Here is a 15,328-nt window from a genome sequence, read left to right on the forward strand (position 1 = left end):
GACATTTTTTTCTTAAATTCCATATATATGTGTCAGCATACAGTATTTGTCTTTCTCTTTCTGACTTACTTCACTCTGTATGACAGACTCTAGGCCCATCCACCTCATTACAAATAATAAGCTTATTTTTAAAAGGGCATCATCTTATGTATTATCATTTGGCAACTTTTCAACAAAACAATATATTTTGTACGTCTTCCTTGTTAGGACATATCAATCTGCTTTATGTCTTTTTAACAGCTACATACTACTCTATTGTATAAATTACTGTAGTAGAGTTGTGCAATCCCAACTGATGGACTTCACACTGCTTCCAAAGTGTCTTAAAAATTCTTAAATATTCTAATGAATATTATTTTTTTTAAACATCTTTATTGGAATATAATTGCTTTACATCTAATGAATACTCTTGTACATATCTTTATATACTTGTGGGAGCATGTCTGTAAGATAGATTATTTTAATACGTTGTGATGGTACAAAGATGGCGGCAACTTCTTTGACCCTCCCATGGAGAGGAAAGAGTCTATTACAAACTCCCCACTCCCCGATGTGGGTCTGGGCTGGCCAGATTCTGAACCGAATGTACTTCCCGACGCTGGGACTTAAGAGACCTGCAACTTCTGCCATCACTGCTCTAACTTCCCTTCTTAGGTCCCAGATGCCATTTGAAAAAGCCCCAGCAACCACAAGGAGAGGTCTGCATAGAGAGATCTAAGTCTGCCAGCCTACCAAGTGCCTAACCAGTAGCCAGTATCAACTAGCCAGTATAGGTGGGAGATAAACTAAGTAGGAACTAATTCATTTTCAAAAATAATTTCAAGGAAATATTTCCAAGCCAGAACTTGCTGGGTTGGACTGTTTTTCCTCCCCAGCCTGTTCAGCTAACAAAATGTTCTTGAAAAAGAAATGGAAAGCCTCAGGGCTAAGATCAAATCCAGGGTACAGCCAGTAAAATGTAGCCTCAAAGTCAAAAATCAAGTGAGGGATGCCCCTATGTTAAGACCTCAGAAAGATTTAAGGCACTACTTTCCAGATCCTCTTAGCTAGAAAAAGGTTTCTAAAAGCCTTAATGGCATTATCTCACACACCCGTGAGTGGGGGTGAGAACAATGACCCCAGCAGACAGCACCAGCTGAGCCTCTAGCCAACTCCAGCTGAATCCCGGATGGCTACCAGCATCAACTGCCAGCTACGTGAGTGAGGCATTTTGGAGCTTTCACCATCTCAGTGCAACTAGCTAACACTACTGGGAGAAACCCACAGAGAAATGAGTACTATATATGTTGTTACTGTTTAAAGCCACTAACTTCTGAAGTGTTTGTTATGTAGCAATAGATAACAGAAACATTTATATTGCCAAACTGCTCTCCAAAAGTATTATGGGTTGAACTGTGTCCCTCAAAATTCCTATGTTGATGTCCTAACCCCCAGTTCCTCAAAAATGTGGCCTTATTTGAAGACAGAGGTAATCAAGTTAAAATGAGGTCACAACAGTGGGCTCAAAGCCAATGAGTAGTTTCCTTATACAAAAGGGAAATTTGGATACAGATATGCATAGCTGTGAACAGCCACAGGGAGAAGATGACCATCTACAAGCCAAGGAGAAAGGCATGGAACAGACCCTCCCCTCATAAGCCCTGGAAAGAACTGACCCTCTCACACCTTGAATTTCGGTTTTAAGCCTGCAGAACTGTGAGACAATACATTTCTACTGTTAAGCTACCCAGTCTGTGGTGCTTTGTTACAGCAGCCCTAACAACTAATAAACAAGGGCTACGTCAAATTACATTTCCAACAACATTATTTGAGTGTACTCTTTTTCAATACCACCATCAATAACAGCTATTGATTTTGAGTCTTAGGACAATTTCATAAACATCTCATTTTAATTTGCATCTTGGCAAATTCATTCCTATATTTTGCCCAATTTTATGCTGCTTATCAATCTGTAGGATTTAAATTGGTTTTGACAAGGTTACTTAGTCATTTGCACAAGTATCCTAAAATAAAATTATTTCTATACAGAGCTATATATTAAAATTTTAAAGTACACATTAAAATTGGAGCTACAAATTAAAAAAAATTCAAATACATACCTCTTTTCTATAATGATTAGCAGCATCCAAATTATCCAAAATAATGGTGTCTCCTAACAGCATACCAAATACTAAAAAATTCAGTTAACAAATTATTAAAATTATGACATCTTTTTTGGTCATATTAAAATATTAACACAAACTTCTGGTGGTGAGCATGCTGTTGTGTACTCAGAAATTGAAATATAATGATTGTGCACATGAAACTTACTTTTTAAAAAACTGAGATATTTAAAAAAAATCAACATAATTACAAAGTTTTATTAGAAATAATGCTAATAACATAAGAATTTTATTCAATATTTTCCTCTAACAGGAAAAATGAGAGAAGTAAATATTAATAAAACTATCACATATAAACTAAATAAGAACATAATTTTCCATAGTCAGTAATTTATGTATCTGGATCACAAATGTAACATCTGTATAAAAAAAGCCATCATAATTTCCTTTACCTGTTTCACAATGTTCTATGTTATCTGGAAATGTTAACAAATCTCGGGCAAAGATGGGATCTCCAATGGGTTTAAAATATAATTTTCCATTTCGGTAATGAGGCAGAGGCCTGAATTTTAAAAAAATTTAAACAAAACATGTAACTTTTAATCAAAAAATATATATATACTATGAAAAACATATGAATATACTGACTATCTTTGTGATCATTTAATCATCTCCCTATGCACAAGTAATAATCCTAAATTATTAACCGTTATGCCTTTAGAAATGAAAACAATATTTACCATATAAAAATATCTTAGTTTTATCTGTACTGCTATTGTAAATTAGTTTGTAAAATCAATATAAACTAACCTTTGTTTAGTTTGACAAGGAAAGGAGAGAAGCAGCCTCTCAAGCTGGCCCTAAACAAGGATGCCAATGATATGACTGTCTCATGTGGAGAGTGGCCCTAGAATAGACGGGGGGAAGGGGCAAGGCCCAAGACTGAGCATACGAGAGGGAAACAGCCCAGTACTCTGGCTGCCTGTCCTCTGACACACTGTACAGAATGAGCAACGGAAGTCCAGGGATAACAATGAGATTCAAGAGATGGAGGCTGACTGGGGTGTCAAGGCTTTCCCCTTCCACATACGGTAGCTTTTCCCAAATCTTGTAGGTAGGGGATAGAGGCTGGGGTGGCTTTAAGAGCTAGTTAACTCAATCCCAATAACAGGCACAATACCAGAAAGAGAGAATAACTAGCTTTTAGAACAAGCATTAGCCTTAAATACCAGATTCATACTTTCCCTAAACCAAGAATTCTTAACTTGGTCCTCAGGGATTATGAAAAAAAAGAGAGGATCTCCTGGAGGTAAAATTACTTTTACAAAAATTATTACCCTTATAAACACAGTCATTATGATTTGACAGGATTTCCCATGTTGTTTAAAATGGGTGCTGACTGGTAGCAGAGTAGGAGATTTTAGAAGCAGATAGATTTGAGTTCAAATTCCAGCTGTTTCCTGAATCTATTTTTAGATTACAAAGTGAAATAAAATATTAGTTTAATGATACAGTAAGCTCTTAATATTAGTTTCCATTCTCCTTCAAGTACCCATACCTACCCAACTGTACACCTTGCCAACTTTGTTTAAGAATCTGAGAAAATTATTGGTCAATACTCTGTTATACATTTTAATTTTTTTGTTTTGTTACTAGCATTTCTTTTAGTCTTTAAGGTAGATTTTTAAAAATAGCCAAAAATTAGAGAACACATAAAATATTTTAAATTTTAGATTAAAAATGCCTAATTGGTTTGCACGGTTATTTCCTAAAAACATATTTTGAAAAGTAAATGGGAAAACACTTAAAGAAACCAGATTTATATTAAAACAAAGATGTAACATCCTTAAAAAAAAAAAAAGTGTAACATCCTAAGTAGATGGTCTCTTATATTTCAACTTTGCTAATGGCAGTTCCAACAGAGAAACCTTCTCTACCTAAATGATGGCTGCTTATTTTCATACGACATAAATAGGACAAAAGACATGTATCTATACTCTTACTCCAAATAAAGGTGTTCCATATTCTGTTAAGGATAATGACATCTTACCATCCTTCCTGTTGCAAAGGCCAAAAATTCGCTTTGGTTTTGTGTGTTTGTGTGCTTGTATGTGTATCTCTCATACATACAAATAATTTAATTGGCATATTAAACTTGGCCAGCATATATGATCAAATACACTGCAATACTGATCTTAACGAAGATCATATTTGTGATGAAGGCAAAAATAATGCAGATACTTTGAGTCACTTCTCTGTTTTTTAAGCATCTTTTAGAAAAATTTTAAAATTCGGCGATTTGATAAAAAATAGAAAAGAAATTTCTGAAAAAAATCATTACTTTCACTTTTTTCTAACCTTTTCCAATCTGGAAGAGTCTTCTTATAAATAGAATCAAGGGGCAACACCTGCTGACGACCTTGGGTTTCGTCATAGATACGACGTGCAGCATCAGTGGTCAGGGTGACCACACAGTCCATGTCACTTGCCAGATGCCAAGAAATAACCATTGCAGCTCTATCATCTTCAATTTGTGCCAGGTGTGCAATCTATAACCCATTTTAAAAATCAAGTTAAAAAGTTTTAAATATATATAAATTTGACATTAAATATTTTAAAAGCCCAAGTCTAAAGCAAAAACACTTTTTTTGAAACACTCACATAAATTAACAAAAAAAAATCTCAAACTGTAAAAGCTTACTGGCTTAAACATATTAAACTGTCTCTTCTGCTATTAAATTAAAAAAAAAACTCTTCCACAGGGCTTCCCTGGTGGCGCAGTGGTTGAGAGTCCACCTGCCGATGCAGGGGACATGGATTCGTGCCCTGGTCTGAGAAGATCCCACATGCCATGGAGTGGCTAGGCCCGTGAGCCATGGCCGCTGAGCCTGCGTGTCTGGAGCCTGTGCTCCGCAACGGGAGAGGCCACAACAGTGAGAGGCCCGCGTACCGCAAAACACAAAAACAAAACAAAACAAAACAAACTGTTCCACAGATTAAACTACAGTAAATTTTGCAAGTAACCAAATAAAAATATTTGGAATATTATCAGCTAGGTGATGTACTTTTTCCCCCACATTTAATATCTCTACTATTGGGGTGTGTCAACTGATAAAGTAATCATAAAATACACTTAAACCTAAATATAGTTATATACTATACCCTTCTAAGTAGATCTTTTACTCAGATGACTTCTCAGAAAACAAATCTAAACATCACAGATAAGAATCATTTCTTCTGCTTATATAAACACTTTAGAGCTTAGAATTAACAGTCACTCTCCTATTTACAAATACAGTTGACCCTTGAACAACGTGGAGGATAGGGCCACTGACCCTCCAAGCAGTCGAAAATCTGCATATAACTTCACAGTCGGTCCTCCATACCCACAGTTTCACATCCGAGGACTCAACCGTTAGGCAGCACTGTAGTCGGTATTCAGTTTAAAAAAAAAAAACTGTGTATAAGTGGACCCTCACAGTTCAAACCCATGTTGTTTAAGGGTCAACTGTATAGCAGTCCATCAGTATCCATAGGGGACTGGTTCCAGGAACCCCCTCAGATACTAAAATCTGTGGATAGTTAAACCCTTTATATAAAATGTCATAGTATCTACATATACCATCTTGTACACTTTAAATAATTTCTAAATTACTTGTAATACCTAATACAATGTAAACATTACATAGTTGCCAGCATATGACAAACTCAAGTTTTAGTTTTTGAAACTTTCTGGAATTTTTCCCCAAATATTTTCCATCTGCAGTTGGTTGAATCTGATGATGAAGAACTTGTGGATACAGAGAACCCACTGTATTTTAGTCACAAGCTTGCTCAAAGTCCAACAAGGTTGAAATGTTGTGGCAGATTTCAAAACCTCATTTATTGCACTGATATGGTCACATCTACCCTTCATTCTTACCTGATCTGGTAGCAAAAGCCTGTCCTAGCAATGAGAACATCACAATGTCTACTCTTGTACAGTAGTCCCCCCTTATCTGTGGCTCCTCTTTCCCCAGTTTCAGTTACCCACAGTCAATGGCAGTCTGAAAATATTAAATGAAAATTTCAGAAATAAGCAATTCATAGGTTTTAAACTGCACACTATCTCAGTAGTGTGATGAAATCCCACTCTGTCCTGCCTGGGATCCCCAAATATCGATATCGTCATAGCTCCATGAGCTAGGATCACCCAAAGCAGATAGAAAACAAGATAATAAAATGTAATGCCTCTTAAAAGGCTTAAACACAAACCTTTCCCAAAACATCTCCACTGCCTTTAGTATAGTTTGGAAGAGTACATGATCTTCTGGGTTTTTTCTTTAGTTCTTCCTGTTCTGATACCTTTTTCTTCAAAAGTGCTTCAATTTGTGGCATCTGTAATTTAAAAAGAAAAATTAACTGCAAGGCCAATTACAGTTACTCGTGTACCAGGCAGAGAAAAGAGCAGAGAAAACCCAACAATTTAGACAACTCGAGAACATAAAGTTACAACTCAAGAACATAAAAGTTACTAAGTAGCCATTCCTTTCTTATAAGAATATGATCATAGTAATGTAAAGAGTCAACCTCACTGATTCTTTTTCTTCTTAGTTAAGAAATATATAACGTATAATAGGACTTACGAGTTATACACATAAAGAATGTAAGCTTTAAAAAAATCTATTGTCTTTTGTTACTTTCCCTCATTTTCTTTGCCACAACATATACTGATTATCACTTAGGCTTCTTCAATGCAAGTTCTCAAGTTGGTGTATTATTAATTTAATTTACTGGTGTCATTAGATTAGAAACACAAACTGCAATTTCTTTGAAAAGAGCACTCCATCATTGTTAGCCCATTTTAATGTCTAGTAAGTGGCTAGATTATAATCCATATATGGCTTAGTACCCTAAAACAACAGTGTACATAACATTCCTAATAAAATATGAATGGTAAAAAAAAATTATAGGTTAGAATTTAATTAAAAAGAAAAAACTTTCACATATACTTGGAAACTGTACCTGTTGTGTTGTAGGAATGTCAATATTGTGTGTTTTTAGTTCATTTCGCAACTGGGCCTCTTTTAATTTTGCTTCTTCAACTTGGCCTAAAATTAAAAACAAACAAACAAAAACTATCAATTTGTGATAGCCCCCAAAATACAGTTTTTGAAGAACGTTTTCAATCCCTTGTTTTTTTCCTTTTAATGATTGATGCTAAAATGAAAAATGAAGAGTATTATAGAAATTTTAAATTAAAATCTAAAATTAAAGTTCATTTCTAATACACATAAATAAAAAACAAAATTAATGAAGCTAAGGGAGGTATTATGATATGTTGCAAACCACAAGTAATCCTGGAAAAGCTATTTAATTCTAATCCACATGACTATACATAATTTATACATAATTGCATAAGGTTATTTTAAGAAACAAATAGGACTTTTTAAAAACAAATTTTCAGTGCTACCAATTGTGTATTATTTCATTACTCTACTTAGTTCCTATTATCCTCTAAATATCCTTGACCTGTAAAAAAATCCGACAAATAGAGCACAACTCAGCAAATGCCTTGTCTTAAACAGTATACAGTAACATTATTAAAAATTGTAGCAAATATTCCATGTATTTATTAAAAAATAAATTACATATTTCTCTGATTTTTTTGGTACAGATATTTAAAAATTGAACTACACACAGTCACATGGCTCAAACTAAAACTTAAATTACATATCACTCTTCAGTGATACTGTCATCCAACGTCTTTTGCCAAATGCTAGAGCTAGATATAAACCTTATTACTGTTATGTCAAAACCTTTAAATTTCTATAGATTCAGATTTCTAGTAAAAGTTTCAAATTTTTGTAGGTAAACAAGATATACATTTATTTAAAATGCAGGAATACTTCATCTTAAGAAGATCGAATGATGAGTAATATAAACCATCACTACCACCTTTCTGCCGTGTCCTGCAGTTTACTTCTAAGTTCAGGAAATTAGACAATGTTTGTGTCTCATGGCCTCAACCTTCTACCTCACCATTCCCCAAAGCATCATTTGAACACAAAATGACTTACACTTCATCTCATCAAGAAGCTGTTTGCTGGCATCAAATAAACTTCTATACATTATAATAGACTTAGATAATTGGTCCTTTTCTTTTGTAAGTGCTGCCATTTGTTGCTGCTTCTTAACATCTAAGAAAAAATATTCAGATAATTTACTTCAATTTTTAAATTGTGACTTTTCCAAAATGTCATAACATGATTAGATAACTAGTAAGCACCATGTTAATGGAGAGCAAAACCAAGTTATATAAAGTACCACAAACTTAAGAGTTTATCCTCTATTTTCCTAGAAACTTACCATTGTAAAACATAAATGGTAGGATATATGATTCTAATGTTCTTGATAAGCCTGGCAGCCGAGGCTCAAACACAATAAAATACTCAGTGCTATCCCTTCCAGGACTATTTTCTGCCAGAACTAGACTCTGTATAAAGAAAAAAGCAGTAAGGAAAAACGAGATTTTAAAAAGGTATTTGTAAATGTATAAATGCTATATATCTCATTGTACTCTGTTTTCAAGTAAGTGGTAAATTTTAAAGGCAAAGGCAAAATTGACTGACCTGTGAGATTCATTAAGCATTCATTAAAACATCAGCAGCACCATCCAAGACATAGAACTCTTTACCTTTTGTTATTGGTTTGAAAGTCTAATTATCTTATCAATAAATAGCTTATGCAAAAATTATATACAATGGAAAACTATAAGAAAAAGTATCTTTCCAGGCCAGAAATATCAATGGCCACTTATATCCTGACTAGAAGTATCTTCCTGATTCCAACCTTTAAGCTCAAGCAGTGTAAAACAGCTGACGGTATGAAAGTTATAAAAATAATCACAAAGAAATGCACAAAGCCCAATGCTGAGTTTAAGTTACAGCTGTTACCATGGAAGTAGACCCAACCAGTCCCAGGTGACCAAACAAAAGGTCCTGAAAAGCTCTGAAGATTTGTTTTTTGTCTTTTTTAATGTATTCGTCTTCATTAATGAGCGCACACACACACACACACACAAACTTCTGATATACTTTGAGACCATAACATATAACTAGTAAATAATGCAATATAAATATTTATATCCGAAATAACTTTTTCAGTCTTACAAGGAAACAATAGGTACTAGTTGTTTTGTTTTTTTAGACCACAATAAAATTCAGATGTAAAATTTTAAAAAATCTAAATTGATAGAACACTGTAAAACAATCCACGAAATAATAAAATTATAAGTCCATCATTAAACCAATCCCCAATCCCGCCACTTAGTTTCTGAAAGCTGTTTTCAATGTATTTACCTGAATATAAACACAAAAATAAAACTGTTTGCACTTTAAAAATAACATATACTTTACACTGTAGCAATTTGCTTTCAGCACTCATTTTGATCTGTCAATCAATTCAAGTGAATGTTTAAATACCAATTTTTTACATTTATGCATAATATAGATACAATATGCTATAATATCCTTTCACTGGGTGATGAACATTTCATTTAAAATTTTTTAGCTATTATTTATAATACAGCAAAGAAAGTAGCTTTCAGTACTTCTTGGTGTGTTCTCTAGAATAGAGAAATATAATGACTTTTCCCCCATAAATTTATCTATCTATCTATCTATCTACGGCTGTGTTGGTTCTTCATTGCTGTGTGCGGGGTTTCTCTAGTTGAGGTGAGTGGGGACTACTCTTCTTTGCGGTGCGTGGGCCTCTCATCGCGGTGGCTTCTCTTGTTGCGGAGCATGGGCTCTAGGTGTGTGGGCTTCAGTAGTTGTGGCACATGTGCTCAGTAGTTGTGGCTCCCGGGGCTCTAGAGCGCAGGCTCAGTAGTTATGGCGCACGGGCTTAGTTGCTCGGCAGCATGTGGGATCTTCCCAGACCAGGGATCGAACCTGTGTCCCCTGCATTGGCAGGTGGATTCTTAACCACTGAACCACCAGGGAAGTCCCTATAGTGACTTATTAAAAGTTTATTTTAATAGGTAGTATCAAATTTCCCTTCAAAAAGGCTACATCAATTTATCCTCTCACCATCAGTGTATAAGAATATCCAGTTCCCCTGATGCTTGGCCAACACTTACTATTAATCAAATACTTCTTTCTTCTAAAATGATGTATTAAAAACAACCAGTCATTATTGTTTTAACTAGCATTTCCCTGATTAGTACTGAGGTCATGCTTCCTGTTTATTAGTCATTTATACCTTCTCTTCCATTAAATGCCTGCTTCTGTTCTTTGGTCATTTATTTTTCTACTAGATTGTCTTTTTTCTCACTGATTTGCAGGAAGTTCTTTAGGATGTTTTAAAAATATGTTCAATATACTGTACTAGTATATTGTTACACCAATATATTATTAATCCTCTATTTATATATATAGTTAAATATAAAATCTTTTCCTTTATGTCCTGTTTAGGGAGGCCTTTCCTATCTCAAAGTTTTATAGTTTGTAATCTGTGATGTACAGTTTACCAAGATACATGGAATAACAGAACTGAAGAGAACTGAGGAGTCCAAAACTGCATCCATACACAAATGGCAATTTGGAATATGAGAAAAGGATAAATATATAGCAGAATAAAACTTAGACATCTCTTTCAGAAATTCCCAGATCAAGTAGGCAAATAATATAAAGAATTTGAATAACACAATTAACAAACTTGAATAATTATAAATTTAGATTAAAACTTTAAAGAAAGCAGTACAAGTTCTTTTTAAGCAAACAGGGAACATTTACAAATGATTGTGTTTTATACCAGTGTTTCCTAAACGTCCCTAATGATAAGAATCACCTGCACAAATCAGATTCCTAAGCCCTGCCCCAGACCTACTAAATTAATGTATGGGTCAGGAGCCAAGTAGGACCTGTGAGATTTCTGCTTATTCAGTGTGATATTAGGAACCTCTAGTGGAAATTCATATGCATGACATGAAGCTGAGATTCCATATGCAGCTGTGGGGGAATAGCTTAAGTCACCGTCTTAGCCTCAGAGATGTGTACAGCAGGGTAACTAATTTCAAATGCCTGTGGCGGGGCCAAGGAAACAGGACAGAGGTAACCAGGATATAGGTAGTGGGCTACGCGTGTTCTTCCAATACAAACCAACTCTGCATGTTCAACATGTCTTCCCCACCCTTCTTTGTTTTTCAACCTGTGGTTTTCATTACCTTATTTTTGTTAGGGTACAAGAAAATTTCACTTTACCCTCCACTATGATAAAAATAAGAGAACAAGTGTAAATATAAGTAGCAACTGACACTTGTTCTCAATGTCAAGAGATGAAAAGTAGCATGGATGCAGCTGACCGGAAAATCCTGCTGCTTTAAGAGATCTTGGCCCCGTACTGCCAAGTCTTTAGAATTCTCCGAATAAATCAAGAATGCAAATCTCTTCGTGAAAACTCCAGAATTTTAAAAATGTTGAGAACTAATTAAAATGGAAATGCTGTAATGTTCGGTTACTGCCAGACCAACCAACAAGTTGAACTTTAGGCCAGGTACAAGCTGGCAGTTTCCCCAATTGTAAGCCTAATATTGCTAAAACAATGTGATTTTAGCACTGGATTAGATAAAAAGATAAACACCGACAACAACAAAAAAATACAAAAAAGGTGAAATTTCATATTTATTGGTACAGGAAGAATTATTCAATAAATGATACCCAAAAATTTAGTTAATGAATTTGAAAAAAAGATAAAAATAAAATCAAGACCAATAAAAAAAATTAAAGGCCTAAGAATACAAGAGCTATCACTGTGAATACAACTATTCCTCCTGCCCTGATATAAACAAAGCTAAAATCTAAAAGACAAACTCAGGAAAAAGCTACTTATACACAAAAGAGCATTAACATCTTTAATATAAAATTAAGAAGAAAATGATGAATCTCCCAGAAGAAAAACAGTTAAGGGATTTAAAGCAATTATACTCCAATAAAAATGTTAAAAAAAAAAAAAGAGAGTTAAGGGCCAATCCTACAAAGGTCAAAACCATGAAAAACGTTCAAACCTTCCTAGTAACAAAGAAAATATTTAACAATAGGAAGAGTGGTTGAATTTTAAAAACCATTCTATTCAGGGTTGGTAATATGAGAATGTACACGTATTTCTGGTGGGAATATAAACTGAAAGGCAATTGGCAATAACTACCAAAAGGCTAAAAATGTACACTCCCTATCTCCAATTCTATTTCTAGCAATTTCTTAAGGAAACAGATTTGTGCAAAGGATATACATAGAAGAAAGCTGATGGAAGCACTGTTGATAAAACTTTGCAAAGAAACTAAATTTTCACTTAGGATTGATCAGATAAATTATGATCAATACAATGATGTAGGTTTATACTTGCTGGTAAAGAAATGTATCAAGGATGTGTTAAATAAGAAAAGAAGATTTTCATGAAAGCAGAGTTCTATTATATTAATGAAATTTTACACCCTCCTCCATGTCTATATAAATCATACTCACACAGGACATCCATGAAGTGTCAGTGTATACACAGAAAAGTGTGGAAGGTTATACACTGAATTGCTAATCATCAATATCTCTGAAGGGTGATAATATAGTGATTATTTTTGATGTTCTTGCACTGTGTATTTTTTATATAAGTAAAGCTATTTCCATTTTGGAAAAAAAATGAATAACAAAGGTAAGCTGGTTTTACTAAACTTTCCCAGATACATGTACATTTTACCTGGGCTATGTTTGATTCTGTTTTTATCCACAGAATGGTAGCTTTTCAATGAAACATGAATATCAAACTGTCACTGAAGTTAAAATCACTCCAGTTACAGAAAACAGTCATCCACAGGGGAAAAGAGGTTCTTTCTAATAGTAACAATGATCATGGGTTCAGTGTGTAATAGCTTAGAGCAAAATCTCAAAATATTTTAGCTGACTTTCCAACTTAATGCTATAATTAGGACATCTTCATAGCTATACATACAAAATAACAGGTGCTGTAATATTGTGGTTTAAAATATTAAATATAGGGCTTCCCTGGTGGCGCAGTGGTTGAGAGTCCGCCTGCCGATGCAGGGGACACGGGTTCGTGCCCCGGTCTGGGAGGATCCCACATGCCGCGGAGCGGCTGGGCCCGTGAGCCATGGCCACTGAGCCTGTGCTCCGGAGCCTGTGCTCCGCAAGGGGAGAGGCCACAACAGTGAGAGGCCCGCCTACCGCAAAAAAAAAAAAAAAAAAAAAAAAAAAAAAAAAAAAAAAAAAAAAAAAAAAAAAAAAAATATTAAATATAGAAACCTTATCTACCGGAAGACAAAAATATTACCGTGATTTCAGCTGAACCTTTCACAAAGGGAAATTCAAGTGTTCTAACTTTCCCAATAAAGAGTGGGGTGTCATCTTCCTCATTAGAACCTTTGATGGTAGCCATTACAGTGCCAACCAAATCAATTCCAGTATGATTGTTGTAGTCATCCTTAAAGCAAATAACAAAAAGTAACTAATTAGAAGAAGTAGAAAAAGATTAAACCCAGAGAAGGGCATGGACAAATCAGAAATATGACCTATTTATAAAGCCCCAAATATTAAATCATCCTGATCCTTCTTACTCCAAACACAAAATTCAGTTTCAGAGTAAGTGCTCCACAGGCAGGAAGTAAGCCCAGAAACCATGGAAGAACCATCTAATACAATGGCTTCCATCTAATACAGTGGCTCCCAACTCTATTAAAAGGACTCCCATTTAAAAATTAGTTATGTACTATACCTTCAGCATCTATATATGATCTAGGGAAGACCAGTTTAAGAACAACTCATGTGTCTAAAACAAGAAAATACACTGAAGGAGTTAAGTACTCTATCAGCCAAACTTTTCATAAAAATGAAGTGCCACTAGTGTGTCTTACATGTTTTTGTTAATATTCTTAGCAGCACTACTGCTGCTTACCCTCTGGGTAACTGGAAGCTTTGAGGAGCTCATTATGATCAGCCATGAGAGCAGATCTCTTCAAAATAAATACTTTAACTACTTCCCGCCCCTCAGTGAAACGGACATTGAAGAATCAACTTACTTCACACATTCATAAATGCATATATAAGATAGTGGATTAAAGATATATTAGGAAAGGTAGGCAGATTTCTGCATTTTTGAGTATACTTAGTATATCTGGATTTTATGTATAATGTTAAACATTCTCTCTTTGTATTCAAGTATAAAGATATTGATAGGTATTGCATTTATCTTCACAAAGTTTTCCTATAAACTTAAACTGAATAATCCAGATATGATTCTATAACAACTATCTTGTACCCTAAAACTAGGAATAATTTTTCTTGTTACCCTGTGTAATTTGGAAGTAAATAAACATTACCGTGATACGAAGATATAAATCTTTGACCAAGGTCCTACTGGCAACTGAGCGAACATTTGAAACAGCTGGTGTAGCTGGCTGAATTTCAGGAACTAACTTCACAGGTTGATTAGGTAGAACATCCACTATAATCTAACAAAAGAAGCACTCTGATTAACAATACATTAATGGTTTAGTATTAAAGATGAAGGGAAGAAATAGAGAGCATATACTAAATGAAATGAAATATTACCTTCTAAAACGTATTTCCATTAAATTCTTAAAACTAATCAACTTGTAAAAATTGAGGATAAAAGGCATATCGGATTAATTTCTGAATGTTTACCATCTAAAAACAAATTTAGAAACACTTAAAAATATATGTAATTAAAAAAATTTAGTGCAGTAGCAATAATGAAGATAATGTATGTTAAACTACCTTAAACTTCATTATCTAGAATCTTAGTACCTGAAATGTTATTAACTGAAACATCTTCATGTACAATTGATAGGAGCAACCTTACCATGATATAGATTAAAATGTTTACTAACTGAGTCCTCGATATAAAGAGGGATGGAAAAGTAACTTCTGCATCCGGTCAAATTTAATCAACATAATTTAAGTATGGACTATGCTAAAATTCCTGAAGATGGCATTATTTATACCTTTCAACCAATAATTAACTCACTTGTAAACAAAACAACACACTCCTCAACCAAGCAAGAAAATGTGAAGCTAACTAAAGCTAACTGCCATGCATAAGAAGAATAAACAAACCTGCTCACTGTTAAGGATATTTGCTTTATCCATCATAAAACCAAACTGGATACAGTATGTCCCCACTTTGTTAGGAACTGCTTTATCCCTAAGTTAAAAAGA

The 15,328-nt window shown here is 34.3% G+C and overlaps 1 protein-coding gene across 1 annotated transcript in view; it reads right to left on the minus strand.

Annotated features, from left to right (window-relative positions):
- The window catches only part of SMCHD1 (structural maintenance of chromosomes flexible hinge domain containing 1), a gene marked incomplete at both ends in the record, with an annotated part of 126,481 nt that overhangs the window by 15,063 nt on the left and 96,090 nt on the right, over positions 1–15,328 (minus strand). The window contains 10 exons of the mRNA XM_079717929.1: positions 2,100–2,170; positions 2,555–2,664; positions 4,461–4,651; positions 6,357–6,479; positions 7,107–7,192; positions 8,162–8,281; positions 8,451–8,577; positions 13,425–13,574; positions 14,470–14,601; positions 15,227–15,314. Of these exons, the coding sequence (XP_079574055.1) occupies positions 2,100–2,170; positions 2,555–2,664; positions 4,461–4,651; positions 6,357–6,479; positions 7,107–7,192; positions 8,162–8,281; positions 8,451–8,577; positions 13,425–13,574; positions 14,470–14,601; positions 15,227–15,314 (1,198 nt within the window). The remainder of the gene's footprint in view (positions 1–2,099; positions 2,171–2,554; positions 2,665–4,460; positions 4,652–6,356; positions 6,480–7,106; positions 7,193–8,161; positions 8,282–8,450; positions 8,578–13,424; positions 13,575–14,469; positions 14,602–15,226; positions 15,315–15,328) is intronic.

The sequence above is a fragment of the Hyperoodon ampullatus genome (genome assembly GCF_949752795.1).
Source record: "Hyperoodon ampullatus genome assembly, chromosome: 13".
NCBI classification, from domain to species: Eukaryota; Metazoa; Chordata; class Mammalia; order Artiodactyla; family Ziphiidae; genus Hyperoodon; species Hyperoodon ampullatus.